Below are 18,203 nucleotides of genomic sequence, written 5' to 3' on the forward strand. Positions count from 1 at the left end.
GACATGTTCCCATATCTCACTCCATATGCGACACAGCCCTATATAAAACCCCGGGGAGAAATGGAGGAATAAGATCATCTCATTTTCTCGGGGTGTCAGACTCGAATCAAAGCAAATCATCCTATTTCTACAAAGCAATCAATCCAATTTTCTCTTTCTTCTCCGTGAATCAAATCGTTTCTGGTTTTCGTTCCTCGGAGAGAGAGCCATGGAAAGCTCGTGGAGAAGACGAGGGTCTTTGATCGTCGCGGCGATCGTGTGTTTCGGTGAGTGTCGATCTTTTGCAGATCTGATTTCATTTCGCTGTTTGAACTCGTTTTGATTGAAAAAATGCGGTGGATCTGTGGACGTGTGTGTTTATAACGGTTTGATGGTTCGTTAAGTAGATCTGCTTTTGAAAACGTGAAAGTGAAAGCATGTATGGAGCTTGTGCATGAGACTTATGAGTAGTTTTTGTATTGTATTTTCATTTTATGTTGAAAATTTGATATTGCGTAAGTTAGGTTAGATCCGTTTGGTTAGCGGGAAATCAGATGAAAATAAAGGTTATAGGCTCTCGAGCTCTAACTTGTTAATGTGCGATTTTTTTCTTCTTTTATTGCGAGTATTTGTTTTGCTATCAGCTGGAAGTTATTGAGGACTCATTCTGATTAATCGAGGGCGATAAATTTGATCTAGTTTTTGTAGTAGTTTTTATCATGGCTGAGATATACCTTGACACATTTCACTTGTATTTTGTGGTACTTTTATTGTACTCTTCGGAAAGAGTAATGCTTTAATAGCTGGAGATCATCTGAATGTCAGTCGTTTAACAGATTAAACACCTTAGAAGCAATTGGTATAATTGCTTTGTGTTATTTAGTTAGTTACCATTTTATCGTTTAGAATGTAATGTGGTTTTGGGCAAAACTAATCAAATGCATTTTGAGGGTGCTTGTGCATAATTACTTTGTGGCCTTGTTGATTGGCCCACAAAGTGATGGGAACTTAGGATGAATAATGTAAGCTCTTCAAAACAAATCTCTCAGGCTTTCCATATTAGTTTTTCAAAATGTACTGATAAAGTTTGCTTTCCTTTTTTTCTTAGTCTGTGAAGAATTGTGCTCTATGGTGTATTTGGTTACATGAACCTATTTTTAATTCTGCAATTGACCCGGCAACATGATATTGCATTATTTTTTCTATCTACTTTATTTTTACAATTTTAGTACTGTGTCACTTGAATTCAGAAAGAACTGACAAGCTGGATCACCTGAACTGAAAATGGTTCTAAGTGCTGGCTGTGTGAGCTTTATTTGAGTCTTAATATTTCCAAACTGTATTGCAGGATTTCTAGCTGCAATTTCCATTGCAAAAGAGGAAGCAACCAAGTTGGGAACTGTCATCGGGATAGATCTTGGAACAACCTACTCATGTGTTGGTGTTTACAAGAACGGTCATGTTGAAATCATAGCAAATGACCAAGGAAATCGTATTACCCCTTCATGGGTTGCCTTCACTGACAGTGAGAGACTGATTGGTGAGGCTGCGAAGAACCAGGCGGCTGTCAATGCCGAAAGGACTATCTTTGATGTGAAGAGGCTTATTGGAAGAAAGTAATACGTCTATCTATCTAAAGCTTTTGGTCTATGCATTGTATTAGTTGGCAAGGAACTTTTTGCTGAGGCTTTTAATCACTTTTGACAGGTTTGAAGATAAGGAGGTTCAGAAGGACATGAAGCTTGTTCCGTACAACATTGTTAACAAGGATGGGAAGCCTTACATTCAAGTCAAGATCAAGGATGGTGAGACCAAGGTTTTCAGCCCTGAGGAGATCAGTGCAATGATTTTGACTAAGATGAAGGAGACAGCTGAAGCATTCCTTGGGAAGAAGATCAAGGATGCTGTCGTTACTGTGCCCGGTGAGTATCACTCTTCTAGATATAACGTGTGAGGTTTTGAACTGCCCGCTTACACTCTTCTTGAAATGTGAATTAGCATTTTGTTCATTAGGATGTTTTACTCATATTAGCTTTCCATGCAACCCGCAGCTTACTTCAATGATGCCCAGAGGCAGGCTACAAAGGATGCTGGCGTTATTGCTGGCCTGAATGTTGCACGAATTATTAATGAGCCAACTGCTGCAGCTATTGCATACGGTTTGGACAAGAAGGGTGGTGAGAAGAACATCCTTGTTTTTGACCTTGGTGGTGGAACCTTCGATGTCAGCATCTTGACTATTGACAATGGTGTTTTCGAGGTTCTTGCTACAAATGGAGACACTCATTTGGGAGGTGAGGATTTTTTTCTCTACTGATGCTCTTTCATCTTTGCTCTTTGCACATTGAAAGAAAATTTACGAGAGGAAAGTTATTATACTGTGGATGCTCAAGGTTCAATTCTTTCCTGCAGGTGAGGATTTTGACCAGAGGATTATGGAGTACTTTATCAAGTTGATTAAGAAGAAGCACGGAAAGGACATCAGCAAGGACAACAGAGCTCTTGGGAAGCTGAGGAGAGAAGCTGAGCGTGCCAAGAGAGCCTTGAGTAGCCAGCACCAAGTCCGAGTGGAGATTGAATCTCTCTATGATGGTTTGGATTTCTCTGAACCCCTGACCCGTGCCAGGTTTGAAGAGTTGAACAATGATTTGTTCAGAAAGACCATGGGACCTGTGAAGAAGGCAATGGAAGATGCTGGATTGGAGAAGAGACAGATTGATGAAATTGTTCTTGTTGGTGGAAGCACAAGGATTCCAAAGGTTCAACAACTCCTCAAGGACTACTTTGATGGAAAGGAACCCAACAAGGGTGTGAACCCAGATGAGGCTGTTGCCTTTGGTGCTGCTGTACAAGGAAGCATTTTGAGTGGAGAGGGTGGTGATGAGACCAAAGGTATCATTTCCATTCTCTATCAATGACCGATAGATGGTTGTGCATCGAGTGTTGATGAATGGTAGACATTTGATATGATATTTGTTCCATGCAGATATTCTTCTCTTGGATGTGGCTCCGCTCACTCTTGGAATTGAAACCGTTGGTGGGGTGATGACCAAGTTGATTCCTAGGAACACTGTTATCCCGACCAAGAAATCTCAAGTTTTCACTACTTACCAGGATCAGCAGACCACCGTCTCCATTCAGGTATCTGAATGCAAACCTCAATCAAGTTCTACAAGTTCTGTTTTGGAATTGTTGTAATCTCACTGGGGTTCTCTCCTATCTTAACATCAGGTTTTTGAAGGTGAAAGGAGTCTCACAAAGGACTGCCGACAGCTCGGGAAATTTGATCTTAATGGAATCCCTCCAGCTCCAAGGTTTGCGAAACCTGTCCACTCCAACTCTTCTGTAAAATACTCCTACTGTAGGCAGAAATTGATGTGATAATCTGATTCCTATGTTGAACAGGGGAACCCCACAAATTGAAGTCACGTTTGAAGTTGACGCAAATGGTATCCTAAATGTCAAGGCTGAGGACAAGGGCACGGGTAAATCAGAGAAGATCACCATCACAAATGACAAGGGCCGCCTGAGCCAGGAGGAGATTGACCGTATGGTTCGTGAGGCGGAAGAGTTTGCAGAGGAAGACAAGAAGGTGAAGGAGAAGATTGATGCCCGCAACAGCCTGGAGACCTATGTTTACAACATGAAGAACCAGATCAATGACAAGGACAAGCTTGCTGACAAGCTCGAGTCTGATGAGAAGGAGAAGATTGAAACCGCCGTGAAGGAGGCCCTTGAGTGGCTCGACGACAACCAGAGCGCCGAGAAAGAGGACTACGATGAGAAGCTTAAGGAGGTGGAAGCTGTCTGCAACCCAATCATCACAGCTGTTTACCAGAGATCAGGCGGAGCCCCAGGTGCTGGGTCAGATGGAGGAGAAGACGATGATTCCCATGATGAACTTTGAGCATTCTCTGAAGTTCAGGTAATCTCCGGAGAGAGATCGGGCGGAGAAATGCGGCTGATAGGTTTAGGCAAAAATGAAGAATGTAATATTTCTAGCGGTGGAAGTAAAGGGAAAAGAATTTCCCTTCCTTTTTCTTTTCTCCTCCTTTTTGTCTGAGGTGAAGATACTTCAAGGGATACTCTTTTTGTTTTATTACTTTTGTATTTTTCATCTTTTATGTTAAATTACATTTTTCCTTCCCACAAAATCTGCCCATTGCAATGATGATTCGCCCCCTTCAATTTTTTGTTCGCCGTTTATTACACAATGGCCATCCTATCAAACTTATTATCAAAATATATATATAAAATATTTTTAAAGTACGTCAAATAGAAATCACTTCATGCCTAAGGATATTACTTCATGCCTTCTATGTGGTGATAAGAGGGCTATAAGGACCAAATGTTTGAAATAGTACCTAAATTTGATATTATTTGACCCAAAAAAAAATGTTATTTAAATCAAAATTCAATTTGTCAATGGTAAAAGCATTCAAGGAATCAAAATTAGAAATTTGGATGAGAAAATGGAAGTGGTTTCCTAGCCTTGAAATCAAAATTCAGCTTCTCGATGGTAAACACATCAAATAAAAAATTAAACACTAACTGAAGCCGTGAAGCTACCGTAATATACGGCCAGAGGAGCGCATGAAGCAAGCACATAGAGAAAAAATTTAGACATATGGCGCACAGGGGAAACAGAATCCCTTAGCTTGGCATCCTTCGTGCAAGCCATGTGGGAAGGGGATGCCAAAGAAGGAAACTGGCTAAGAACTACTAAGGAAAAGAATAACACAATAAAAAATAATAAAGCAGATACACAAAATTAAGTTAAAAATTCACTCCAATCAATATTTTCATAAAAGAAGAGGAATCAAATATTATTCAACATCATCATTCGTACATGGGTTTGTTCTAATGCTTGGAAATCCCTTCCCAAGCTGGCTTATATCAATGTGCAACTGTTTTTAAGTTCACATCGCATCCGCTGAGAAATTAATGCCCAAGGACAACACGGATGAATGAATTCAATTTCGGGTGTTATATTTCTGAGTGTTTTAGTCGTCTGTCTCTAAAAATGGAAGAAAAATGCATAAATAAAACCTTCCAGCTGCGCTAAAACTTGCAAGCTCACAGTTCTTATACTCTTGAGAACTAGAGGCCGGCCTTTGGATCGCTTGAGCCTGCCGCCACAACTCCCATCCCACCTCCACCAAGCTCTTTCTTAATGGTAACTCCATCAGCATCAAGCTCACTCACGAGTTGGTCGATCTTGCGAAACTGATATGGCCATCTTGCGTTGTAGAGGAACTGGCGAAGATCAAACCTATTGTCTTCGGGTGAATAACTCTGCATGAAGTCAAATAGGGTATATAAACTTTTTGTCTTGGGGAACAGGGAAAATTTTTGAGTTAGGGGAATGCAGCTCTTTGGAGTAAAAGAAAAGATACCTCAGCATGATAGGCTGGTGTTAACACAGTCATTTTGTGTCGGTTGATTGAATAGTACTTGAAGAAATGCTTCACTTTCTCGGCCACCTCAGATGGAGTTAATCTTCCACCCCATTTGTAGCAGAGATTCTGAAACAAGGAAAAAGGCCATGAGTTTCACTCTTTTTTTGCCCGTAGAAACTTAGACAAAAAATGGTGTCTAATATAGTCACTCCTGATATGTTACTAAGGAATTCTGAACAGACCTTAAACATGGATACAGGACCACAGTGGAAAATCTTGCGCAACCTTCCATAGACTGAGAGTTCCTCATATGTCATTCCCATGTCAACTTCATCCAACTGTTTAAAACGGAATATAGCATTAGACTTGCATTTCACTAGAACTACGACTTCACCTCTAGTTATAGCCAAAAAATGCCATCAATTTGAAATTTTAAATGAATATAAAGGCCGCAGAATTCTAAGAAAGAAAAGGAAACAGAAAGAAAAGAGACACTTGAATAAGCAAATTGGAATAGACATGCAATGTGCAGAAACAGAAAATTCTCCATTGTTATTGATATGGTTTGAGAACGTTTGGAGATGAGAGTTTACTAAGTGTGACATGAATAGAAGCAGTGAAACGATACCTGGCTGTAGTTGGCTCGTATGGGCTCCAGTTCAGCAGTGGGTGGAGCTGCTTCAATTTCTGCTAAGGATGGGTATCCAAGATGCACTGCAGCCCATTGCAGAAATCCCCGAAGATCCTGCTTACTGATACCTCCTATTGGATTTATATCTGCTGAGCTGCAATCATACTGGAAGAAAATGATAAAATGTAAGTCCTTGTGAGGAAATCATCTAATAAACAATTGACCTATTGGTTAAACCACATTATATAGAATGAGGAAAAGCCCACGACTAACTCATTTGTTTACAAATATTGGACCCTGAATAGGCTGAGCCAGAACTTACAAAAATTGAACTAAATACAACATTTGAGAGCCCACTAAAAAGGATTATGGTTAATGTTACTTACATAGAAAAGTAGCTTCTTTTTTTTTTTTTTCCAAAAATTGGAAAACCTGATCTAACAGTGAACCCAAAATTTGAGTCCAACCATATATGAGAACTGTACACTACCTTTGTCAGGTAACCACGCAATGCTTCATCCACATTGGCACTACCCAAAACTAGGTAAAACCCTGCTTTGTTATGAACCCAAGGCATGAGTGATGCTAACATAAAGGCAAGCACCATTCGGATTCGAGCTTGAATGTTTTGCAACCCTAAGTTCTCGATGTTTGATCCCCCATCTACCTGTGAAAGGAAAACCAGCTTGAACAATCATTCAAAAATGACTACCAGCAACATAATCTCCTAACTAGCCACAAGAAAAAAAATGACTACCAAAAGGTTAAGTTATATTTCCTCAAAAAATATAGTTCCATCTGATGTAACGATCTAATTGATGGTCTAAATTATCATGAATAGTGCAAAGTGACAACCTTGGTATTGGTTGATAATGTGAAAGTCCCAACAATATTTTCCCTCTTCTTTACCTTATAGCGTGGTCTCTTTCCGGTGAGAGTTTGAAACAAAGAAAGCAGGGCAGTAATGACACCATCTATGCAAATATCAAGATGCCATGAGCCAATCTCCTCTGCTAAAACCTTTGCTCGTTTTCTTGTGGCTTCAGAACTGCAAGGAACAGATCTTGTTAGTGGACTGGTTTACACTGTTAAGAGCTTTTAAGCACTAGAAATTGCAAAAAGAAAAACCTCTTAAATTGAAACTCAATGAACTTCTTAAAAAAGTTTCAGTGCAATCTGGAAATTATCAAAATGTAAATTGGTTAATATCTCAAAACCTTTTCATCAACCTAGCAGTTATGAGAAAGCAAACACCAGTTCCCTTCTTGAAGACCTATTACAAAATGTTTCAGGATATGGCTTCTAAACAGCACAAATGCACAATGATTTACATTGACCAACCACCATTGCCCAGCTTAACTAGTCTTATCCTTATGAGATTCATTGATTGGTCAAATTATAGCTATCTGGTAAAAAACTTCTAATTGGAAAAAAGAAATTTTAAAAATCCAGATGAGTGAAAAGAAAATCCCGACACTCAATTTTCAGGAAAAAGGAATCACAGAATTTTAAAATCTTGACCCAAACAAGGAGTGGCCAGAGCCTGAATGGTCTTGATGGCAAACCGACAATTCGTACAGCATCCAACACATGTAATTGATTTCAAAAGAAAATAAAAAAATGAAACTCCAGATTTCATACAATATGATTATACTTTGCAACAATGAAATTCTCTTCACCGTCAGACCAACACAGAAGCAAACTTTTAAAATGAGAAGCTACAATCTTCATTGTTGTCAGGAGATGTGAGAGTCAGTGTAACACGATTACAGAAAGAGGATATGGGAGTTATATACCCACCTATTCTCAGATCCCATGAACACAGTGTAAAAAATGCGTTTTGCAAATTCTTTGCTGTCAGTGGGAAATTGTCCGTCAGTATACTGTCCAATTCGAATTGCATCTGCTTTGACTTGTTCATCCCCCTCTGCAATTTCTGCATGCACATATACATCACCAAACAATGATTATATTCACAGAATATTACCAGGATATTTGGTTCACATTCATAAGATAAAAAAGTGCTATTCTTCCTGAAATCTTTACAAATTCTTATTCCAACTAGTTGGTATCATCTTTATAAATACCCTTTTTTTCTTATTCAGTTCTATCAAGGGCCACATCCCGACATCTATGCTCTGATCAGATGCCCGAATATCCTTCCCAAGGTATATTTTGGTAAATAAATAACAAGGCAGATTTTTCAGACCAAGTAAATAAACACTGATCAAAGAAACCCAATAATAAGAAGATCCTACCAAAAAAAATTATCCAATCAAAAGATTAGGCTTAGTAGAACCAAACTTTCAGGCTATGAACAATATAGAGTGATAGATCTCTTTACTAATCCAATTAACCAGACAGGCAGAGGGAGGGAAGTTTAACCCTAGCTGGTGGAGGGTGGCCCATGGACATCTGATTAATTGGGTGAGCCTTTTGAACACTCTCGGATTAGATCATGGGCAATGGAATTGGGTGGCTAACAATCACCACATTCATTTTAAGCAACAAACCACATTAGTGGCTCACAGTAATTTAAATGCCTGCCACTGGTACACGAGACAGGGAAACAGAAATTCATCCACCCATCTTGCTAAAAACTTATTATTTATCAAAAACTGCAGCAAGCAGGCATGACAGTAATTAAAGTATAGGGTTAATTGGAAACAGAGTTATACCAGAATGAATAACCGAAACACTGCAACAATACGTTAGCCTTCATAAAACTAACCTTTTACAACAAGCTGGCACATGCAGCCAACAATCGCAGCAACAGAGGAGCTATCTGCACCACCAGAAAGAGGAAGCAAAAAACCAGAAGCTCCACTTCTTCTTAAATAGTCCCATAGCCAGCAACTGGGTCCAAAGGCTATTTCCTCTTCAGGTAAGTGATACTTAACCTAAAGATAAATATCATGTTTAAGTTAGAAAGGTTGACAACTGTCTAATAGATATTACTAAGATGACACAGCTTATAATTCGTTCATTATGTTCAAGGCACAAGGGGATGAAGTTGTTAATCTGCAAGCTAGAAAAAGCTAGGTGCTTTACCAAGAAATCAGAAAGTAGATATTAAGAGTTTGTTATTGCCATCAAATACTGGTTTCAACAATCCTCACCCAGCCAAGAATTTACCTTAAGTGGGCCAGAAAGGGACATTTTCAGGTTAAAAGGCTGACAAAGGCTGACAGGTACTGCTACTGATGAAACTTTGGGTCGGGAAGAACTTGCTTGCTCCTGAAAACTACTTATAGATCCTCTAAAACTAGCAACCTGCAACAAAGCAAAGAAGATAAAAGAGTTAAGAATAAAAATAAAACATGAAAAATATAAAATAGAAGAATCCCAATTTAGCAAATTGAGTATGTTTTGGAATACCTGCCCTGCTGCTTGTATGGGCAAACTTATTAAAGCACTACTAACACTTACAAGTACACATTCACCACAAATAAAGAATGAAAATATGAAATAGCTACCTCCATTTGCTAAATTTCTCCTGTCCACAATTTTTTTTGGGTGACATTTGGAGTTACATAAGCAAATACATGTTCTAACATTTCCTGCAGTTCCAATAAAACTTCCACCTTCCTCTAAATAGATCTGGGTCTCTCTCTCTCTCTCTATATATATATATAAAGGTTTCTAAATGCAGCAAGAATCATTGCTTGACATATGTTGCAATCTAATACAACAATGATATATAGGTAAGAAAACAATAGGATGACCATCTACCTGTATATGGCATAAGTTTAATGCTATAAAATTTAGCATTCCAAAGTGGAGGCCTAATATAAAGATTAAAATGAAAACAATTAAAAGCATACTGCAGGATCATGAAAAGACAACATTAAACAAGCCAGGGAAAGAAGTAAGATTTGAAAACAAATTACAGACCAAAAGCAAACATGATTAACATAATTATTTTCTTGTCACACCTGGAGGAAATTTTCGCAATGAAGGTAGCTGGAAAAAACAAAATTCAATAAAAAGGAAGGACAAGATGTATAAGCTATTTGGAAGCTTCAGCAAACTTTGAAACAAAGACAGTATGCAGTAGCATCGATGAGGGAGGAAAAAGAAAAACTTGAAAGCTTAAAGACATCTAAAGTATTTAGATGCTTCAGTGAAGTCAAAAGCAAATATACTGCAGTAGCATCAGCAGGGGAGGGAAAAAAATCTTCGAGCTCATAAACCCAAAAAAGAAGAAAAAAGACACACAATGTTCAGTATGCAGAATTATATCTTACCGCATCTAAATCTACTTGTGCAACTACAACCTCAACATCCTTCAAAGAAAATTGTGAGCCTTGAGCAACCATATTTCCATTGACAACAATGCAAGAACATCCATCTGCACCAAATGCACGATTAACCACATTATAACAACACTTTCTCCATATAAAATATGGGTTCATTTAACAAACAAAAAACTTCTTTAAAAAGAAATAGATTAAACAAAACCTATAACGTATATAGGCTAGTAAAATGGAGAGCTGGAAACATATAAGTCAACAAACATTAGTCAACTAAAAGCATGTTATTACCATAATAAAGCCGACCACCATCACATCCTTGCTGATTACTGTACATGTAAACCCCTCCAATAGTATGAGTAGCACCAATAAAAGCTTGAACTCGAAGATCAAGCTTTCGCAGTTGGTGGTGGCTTCCACTGGCATTCATAAACACTTCAACGCCATTCAATTGAAGCTCAGCATGAGGAGCCATAGCAGTAAAAAGCTCTTCACAGGTTTCAACAGCAACAGCTCTGATAAGGATATAAAAGCTTAAAAATTAGCAGCTCACCAAAAAGCCAAAAGTGACAAATCCCCAAACTTTCAATACCTAGAGAATATAATGATGTATATTTTTAATGTTATCATGATATGCACATGAGCTTAGTAACCCCAGGCAAAACCCATACGTGTGCACCCTATGGATGTTATAATGACAAGACCGGTCGTGAGAAACCTCTTATGCACATGGGGTAAGTAAATATGATAACTTGGGGGAATGAAAGCTATCTTTCCATGAATACAGAGTACGCATATATTGAACACCCTTCAATGGGAAAAATAAAAACACTCTGATAAAAGCATTACACAATATCAAATTTTGATATGTGAGCACTAACAGCATCATCACATTTGTAGAAACCCAATTAAACTAATGTTTCTGCTTATAAAACTACTCATATGTGATTTAAAAAAGGAAGGTTCCAGGAATGGAACTTTCTGTCCCATTTACTTGCAATACTGAAATTTTCTTTTAGTTGAGTGACTTGAGTCTAACAGCAACAGGTAATATAAAATCATTATAGAAATGAATTAAACTAACAGGAAAAAGAACTAGAAATGTTGTTGATTACGTGTCTAAGAACCGAACGTATCCATAGCCAAAAGGTACTGATTTCTGTGACAAAGCCTCAGCAATTTCACTAGGAAGCTGAAAGTCCTCAAGCTCGTCTTTTTGCTTCCATGTTGTGAACCATCGGAGTTCCCTGTAATTGCCATTGTTTGCAAGCCACATCTTTGGGCGTATCATGACAATTTTTCTGTTTAAACATAAGACTTGACAGTTGTAACGTGCCGATTCTTTGATGACAGGCATACCAATGCTGCAGAATATGCCATCGGTCCAATCACCAACTAAAATCTCTTTTAAACATTCCCATCTGCAAGAGAATTACCCAAAGTGTTATTCATGGAAGATAAAATATTGTCACTATCTGGATTCTTAGATCTTTAATAAGAAGCATTTTCAATCTCAGCTCTTGCAAAGATAATAGTATTTGGATATCACATCAAAACTTAACAAGTCTCTTGTATTTTACATGACTTAAACGCCCATGAGTCAATGGTGTTGTATTTGGACATCACAATAAGTACCAACATAAAGTAGAAAGCAGCTGTTCTTTGAAACCATAAAGTGCCCTCTTTTGGTAGAAGTAGTACAGAGACAGGACCTGTGCAAGTGCTACATGTGACTTTCAAGAGCACAGGTAAAATAACCAATGAAACTGCTATTTCATGTCCTCAGATAAGTTGAGTTATAGGGGAGTTTTCTAAAAGAAAAATTAAAATATATTGGAAATTGGATTTCTATTAAGGCAAATTCTAGGCCACTCACAAATTGCCATATATTTTTGATAACTGAGGGACGTTCCATGTTAGAGCCCTTTGGAGTCCCCATGGGACCCAAACCTCAAGGTGGTGACTGTGTCCATAACAACCAGCACCAAATTAATTCAGGGCATTCAAGCGGCAAGACTTAGACCCAGGATGGTGGGCCTTACCACACATCCCAGCATTCGCCTTAACCAACTGGGCACCTTGTTGGCTAGGCCACTCACAAATTGTCGTGAGTTCAAAATTGGCTAACTTAGAGCAAATAAAGATCGCATTGAACAGCAGATACATGTAAAGTAGCATAATTGGCAATGAAAGTGAGTGATTTGTTACACAAGCTCTCAAAAGTTCAAGAGTTGACCAAATTAAATAGTGCCACTTGTCACATGAGATGCATGAACAAGATAGGAAAACTGCATTGTCAAATAAAAAAGTAGCTGAAATAATTGATACCAAAAAATTCCACAAACTAATTGCCAATGCATATTAATACATAAGCCACCATTAGGTTAGCATTTCTCTCCATTTTGCATTTTTCGTTTGGGCCATGCAATTAAATAATCCAAAAAAAATGTCAAAAGAAATAACCAATTTCAATTTCAACTTCTGGACTATGCTATTAAAGAATCTAAAAAAAATCAAAAGAAAAGACCATAAAAATTTCAAAATTTCAAAACTCACGCATGAGTAATGGTGTCCAGTTCCAGGAAATGGTCCTCGCAACCATAGCCCGTAACCTCGAGCTCAGGACCAAGTCTAATCACTGCCCCAGCCTCCTTAGCCCTACAAATAGACTCCTTAATGTTCTTCAAATTACCATCAAAATCCATCGCCCATTGATTTAGGTTGCATGTGGCCACTTTCAACAGCCTCATCTCGACTCTCTCTATCTGCATTTAAATCATACTCATATCTCAGTCAAAATTACAGTAAAATCACAAAACGCTTCAAATACAGTCTGTTTGGCTGTTCAGAATCCATGAGAAAAATAAAAGATAAGAAAGTATCGAATCTTAACCATACAGCTTTTGTATGGATGGCAAATTCTCATTTCCTACTCATTTTCCTAAGATTTCTCGGCAGCCAAACAGAGGATTATAAGATTTTAGGACAGGACTCACCCTTTCGTAAGGCTCAAAGCGACTGAGACTCCAAAATTCTCTCCGGAATGGGACGAACGAAGGGAAAATTTATAGCTCTGGGTTTGGAACGTGGCACATTCTGGTTGCTGTTGCACACTTGCCCGTGCACCCAGATGTACGTGAAGTATCGTGTGCGACGGGGGCTTAGGTTTAGAATTGACGACCTTGACGAAATTATCAAATATCGTATGCGACGGGGGCTCAGGTTTAGAATTTATTCCACACGTCTGGTGGTACGACCTAGACAAAATTACCCCCTAAAGAAAGTTGCAAATACGTGTCAAATCAGGATTGCTTGAATATTGAAAGTCAAACGATAGTCTTCCCATCCCTCAATTTATAGGAACCGAGGAATGACGCGTTCGAAGTGGAATGGCATTCTCATGTTCCCAAAAAATCATTAAGGCAAATGATCCCTCCCATCTCAAGCTCGAGAAAAAAATCTGTTTTTTCAGTTTTTAGTTCTCAAAACTATATTTTGTTTTGGAAACAACCTGCTTTCAGAAACTGATTTTTGGTAAATGATCCATCCAACAGTATAAATCTCAAGCTTTTCCCATGGTTTATCCACTCAGAAAATCACCACCAGCACCAATGGAAAGCATTCTGGAAGGATTTTCCTGACTCTGGAAAAAAAATCAGATTTTTTACTTTCAAAAAGCAGAAGAGACTGAGGATGATCACAATCGATCTAAAGAGAAAAACTCCAAAGAAAAGAGAAATCAAAATGTTGCTTCATGGCAGAAAACCTCCCTGAAACAGCATTTCAAAGGAAGACCGAGGTGAAATTTAGAGAATCAAATCAATCAACTCAGAAACGTTTTCAAGCAGTGGCACACTGTGATAACGTTAAAAAATAAAATAAATGAAGAAGAAGAAGAGGGATTATGAGATGAGCTCCTCAGATGTCTCTTCAGTTCCACACAATTGAAAATATTTCAGAAATTGGAACGACATAAGCACTCGATATAACAGGTATCGTCACAGGAGCTTCTGAAATTGAAACAAAACCCTAACCCTAACCCTAACTTCTGATTGAAGACGAAACATGGGAAAGTGTAAACGACTTATATAATATTATTTTATATATATATAAATTCTGATAAGTTACGTGGCCTATTACTATTGGAGGAAGATTTTGCTTCTAACATCAAACTTCCCTTCCTCAAATATTAGGGTTAGGGTTTTAACTCGCATTTGTTATTTTAAGTCACATTTCCTCGCTCAAAACAAGGAAATTAATTGATAAAATTTCAAATCAAGAAGGTGAATTTTATTAAATTATTATATATCATTCAAAAATAAATTCAAATTAATATCTAAATTTGAATTTATTTTCTATTTTTAAAAATATAAAAATAAAAAATAGCAATGGTTTCTATTTACTAAATATAAATAACTTATATTCTTAAAAAGTACTTTTAAAAAAATTTAAATTTAAGATATACAAAGTTTTTAAATACCATTATTTTTTAATTAATTTTTTTAAAACTAATGCCTCTAAAAATTCTTATATATTATATAAAAGATAAAACTAAGAGTTTCTAACTTTTTCATAAACAAATTTATATTTTTAAAAATAAAAAATGTATTTAAATAAACCTTGAATTTCTAATTTTGGTGAAAAAAAAATAAACTCTTTAAATATTTGAAAAATAATTTAAACCTTTTTATTTTTTAATTATTATCTTTGATAGTTTTCAACTTCTCCTATATTATAATTATAATATATTCTATAAAAAGTAGGTTTGCAACTTGGACAAGTTGATTAAGTTGTTAACTAATTCAAGTCCAATTCAAATTAAGAAATAACCAATCTAACTCGATGTACTCAACTCAAGTCCAACCCAATCTCATTTTTATAAACTTATTAAGTTTTAATCGATTAGATTAGATTTGGATTAATTGGATTACACTTGGCTTGATCAAATTAATTGGATTACATGATTCAAAATCCATAAATAGTGGCTTTTAATTATATATATATATATATATATATATATATATATATATATATATATATATATATATATATATATATATGTAGATTAAAATTTAAATAATAAATAATACAAAAATTCGAGATAATAATAAAAAATAAAAATAAACTTTATATATTTTTTTAAAAATAAAAAAGTGTATGATATAAAAATAAAATAAACTTATATGTTTTCTTTTAAATGAAAAAATATATATAATATAATTATAATTTGTTATTTTTTTTAAATAAAATGAATATTATCATATAGGATAATAAATATTATAAATTTTATAAAAATATTAAATTGAGTTCAGGTTAAACTTAGGTTATTCGAACTTTGATCCGAACCCAACCAAAATTAAGCTTAGGTTGTGAAAGCCTAGCTCAAATTGCTTCAACCCATCCAAACATTAGGATGGATAGGGTCAATCTATCTAAGTTACACCCCCAATAAAAAAACATATTAATCAAATGATATCACGAATATAACTCAAGTTTTGAGGTTTTATACCTTAATACCTATCATTGTGTAATTTATTTGTACTCTTATTTAATAACTTAAATTTCATTACACATAATGACTGACATAAAAAGTGCAATGAATAACACCTTAATGTTTTTCAGTATAATTTAATTATACACATGTATAAATGATTGATTATTAAAGGTCACTGATGAGACCTTACCCCCTTAAGTTTTTATATTAAGTATATATATATAATTTAGAATTATTTTCCAAAATAAGAAAGGGGAAAGAACTCTCCAATTGATAAAGTGGCATGGAGACTAGAGACGGAGCTTAGACAAATATGCCTAATGCCACCGCCGACACACCCCTAAATCGTGTGTCTCGATATACAGCCGTGCCTTGAGCCTTCCATTCGATAACGACACCATTCCAAGATTTCAATTTTTAGGCACCAACACACAAAAGAAAAAAAAGAAAAAAAAAAGGAAAATCGATTTTCTGCACAAATTTCAAATATAAAGCATTATTTGGGTCTTTTTACTTTACTAAATTTCAAGACTATATCGGATAAGTGACGGTGGATCACAAATCGTGACATTATAAAAAGAAAAAGTCTTTATTATTTTTGTACTTTTTGAGTGTGGTTTCTGTGTCTTGAATCTTGATGCAATGGTCGAGATTATGGAAATACATTTGGGGGGCGGGGCCGATGGGCATTTCCCACAGAATTATTCTTCCTGTCGAACAAAAGAAAAGTATGTTACAAAGGATAAAAACACTTCCTTCATGGGAAGAGAAGGTGATGTCCTACCATCATCAGACATGTTTTTGCCATCTATTAATATGTTGGAATGGAATTTTATTATGGGAAAAAGCTGCTCCAAGGGGGGAAATGTGGGGTGCTCTTCTCTGTTTTTCAAAAACAACAAAACAGAAAATCAACGGCTGAGAATGGTGTTTTGTCCTTTTGGCAATAAATCTTGGAAGCAGATGACTCATGGGGGTTTGGTTTCCAGGAGACAACCAACCTAAAACCCCGGACCCTAACACCCCAGCAAAGACCAGTCTTCACTCCAATTCCACCATTACTTTACTCATCATCCCAAACATAACCGAAACAAAACATCACTCCCTAGCAAGTAGTAACTCCCAAATCCCAACTCCTTTCTATATATATAGAGAGAATCCAGGAAGCAAAAGTGGAGGCAACACACATGGAGGGGAAGGCGGAGGAGAAGAAAGGTGGGGAGTCCACGGAATTCGCTGCTACGGCTTCTTCTAAGAAAAGGCGAGGAAAAGTTTTTCGGGTGCCAAAGGGTGGTCATTTGAAAGAGAAGAGAGCCAGGTTGTATATAATTCGACGCTGCATACTCATGCTGATTTGTTGGAAGGAGCGTGCAGATTAGGAAGACTGCGAATTAGCAACTTCAAGTGTTTTGAGTTTTCTGAGTGAAGCGCAGATTGCTCGGAAAAAATCTAAAGTCCGTTTTGCTCATTTAGGACTTAGCATTAAACTATGATACTGTACACAATATATACTGAGAAAAAGTTTAGATTTCAAACTATGTACTATGGAGAAGGAAATGTTAAATTATTATATGATTATTACAGTGAATGTTTGTTTAATCATGTGTAAAGTCTAGATCAATGAGTAATGTTGTTTTTGGTAATAATTAGGATGCAGTTCAGTTCAATGGTGAACAATGACGTTTGAGTTTTGATTTTTGTGACTATAGATCCTAAAACGACGTCGTGTATTCAGTGCATACTTACACACGGCCAGCGGCTTCGGTTCGCTGCGGCTAGGTGCCCACGTGAGGCGGTCGTTTGAAGTCCTCCTTATTTGAACAAAAATATCTTGCCAGCATCTGCCGACATCAAGCGCATCTAGTGTAGTGGTATCATAGTACCCTCCCACGGTACTGACCGGGGTTCGATTCCCCGGATGCGCATGATTTACGGCCTTTTTCTCTTATCTTTACGGCCTTTTCCCTTATCTTACACCTAAAGAGGATGGTTATCTTATCTTTACGACCTTTTCCCTGTGAATTATCTTATCTTTACTGCCTTTTCCCTTATCTTAAACCTAAAGAGGATGGCCTCAAGGTGGTCATTCATCTTCCCAATTCCCCAGGCTTTGGAAGAACATGATGAAAAAATAATCTCCTCAGATCTTTAAAAAAATAAAAATAAAGAATTTTTCTTTTAAATATATAACCATTTTATTTCCTTTAAATCAAATAATCCTACATTTTGCTGCATTTTCAATCAAATTAATTTCAAACTTCTTTTAAGTTTTGATTAAATATATATAATTTTCGTGGTTTGAAATTTTGAAATTTTATAATATATATATATATATATATATATATATATTTTTTTTTCTAACTCCTTATTTAAAATAAAGGAGATATCAAATAAAATTTTAAATCAATATAGATAAAAACCATATCCTAGACTAGTTTGACAACTAT

The 18,203-nt window shown here is 36.5% G+C and overlaps 2 protein-coding genes and 1 non-coding gene across 3 annotated transcripts; 2 read left to right on the forward strand and 1 right to left on the reverse strand.

Moving 5' to 3' along the window:
* Positions 1 to 45: 45 nt before the first annotated feature.
* Positions 46 to 4,133, forward strand: LOC100251379 (luminal-binding protein 5). Its single transcript, XM_002263287.4, has 8 exons — positions 46 to 266; positions 1,328 to 1,595; positions 1,687 to 1,901; positions 2,031 to 2,273; positions 2,392 to 2,871; positions 2,966 to 3,120; positions 3,211 to 3,293; positions 3,385 to 4,133. Exons 1-8 carry the CDS (start codon positions 209 to 211, stop codon positions 3,884 to 3,886), a joined length of 2,004 nt encoding a protein of 667 aa, XP_002263323.1. The 5' UTR covers positions 46 to 208; the 3' UTR covers positions 3,887 to 4,133.
* Positions 4,134 to 4,750: 617 nt separating this feature from the next.
* On the reverse strand, positions 4,751 to 14,388 carry LOC100263393 (glutamine-dependent NAD(+) synthetase). The gene is made up of 14 exons (XM_002263738.4): positions 13,259 to 14,388; positions 12,819 to 13,027; positions 11,378 to 11,683; positions 10,554 to 10,777; positions 10,257 to 10,360; positions 9,145 to 9,282; positions 8,741 to 8,909; positions 7,810 to 7,945; positions 6,919 to 7,057; positions 6,500 to 6,676; positions 6,007 to 6,174; positions 5,621 to 5,716; positions 5,376 to 5,504; positions 4,751 to 5,274 (listed from the first exon to the last, which is right to left on the reverse strand). The coding sequence occupies exons 2-14, from the start codon at positions 13,010 to 13,012 to the stop codon at positions 5,080 to 5,082; spliced, it is 2,175 nt and encodes a 724-aa protein (XP_002263774.1). The 5' UTR covers positions 13,013 to 13,027; positions 13,259 to 14,388; the 3' UTR covers positions 4,751 to 5,079.
* Positions 14,389 to 17,610: 3,222 nt separating this feature from the next.
* On the forward strand, positions 17,611 to 17,681 carry TRNAG-CCC (transfer RNA glycine (anticodon CCC)). Its single transcript has one exon. It is a non-coding gene; the product is annotated as a tRNA-Gly (tRNA).
* Positions 17,682 to 18,203: the final 522 nt, after the last annotated feature.

Source organism: Vitis vinifera, chromosome 2 (assembly GCF_030704535.1).
Source record: "Vitis vinifera cultivar Pinot Noir 40024 chromosome 2, ASM3070453v1".
Lineage (NCBI taxonomy): Eukaryota > Viridiplantae > Streptophyta > Magnoliopsida > Vitales > Vitaceae > Vitis > Vitis vinifera.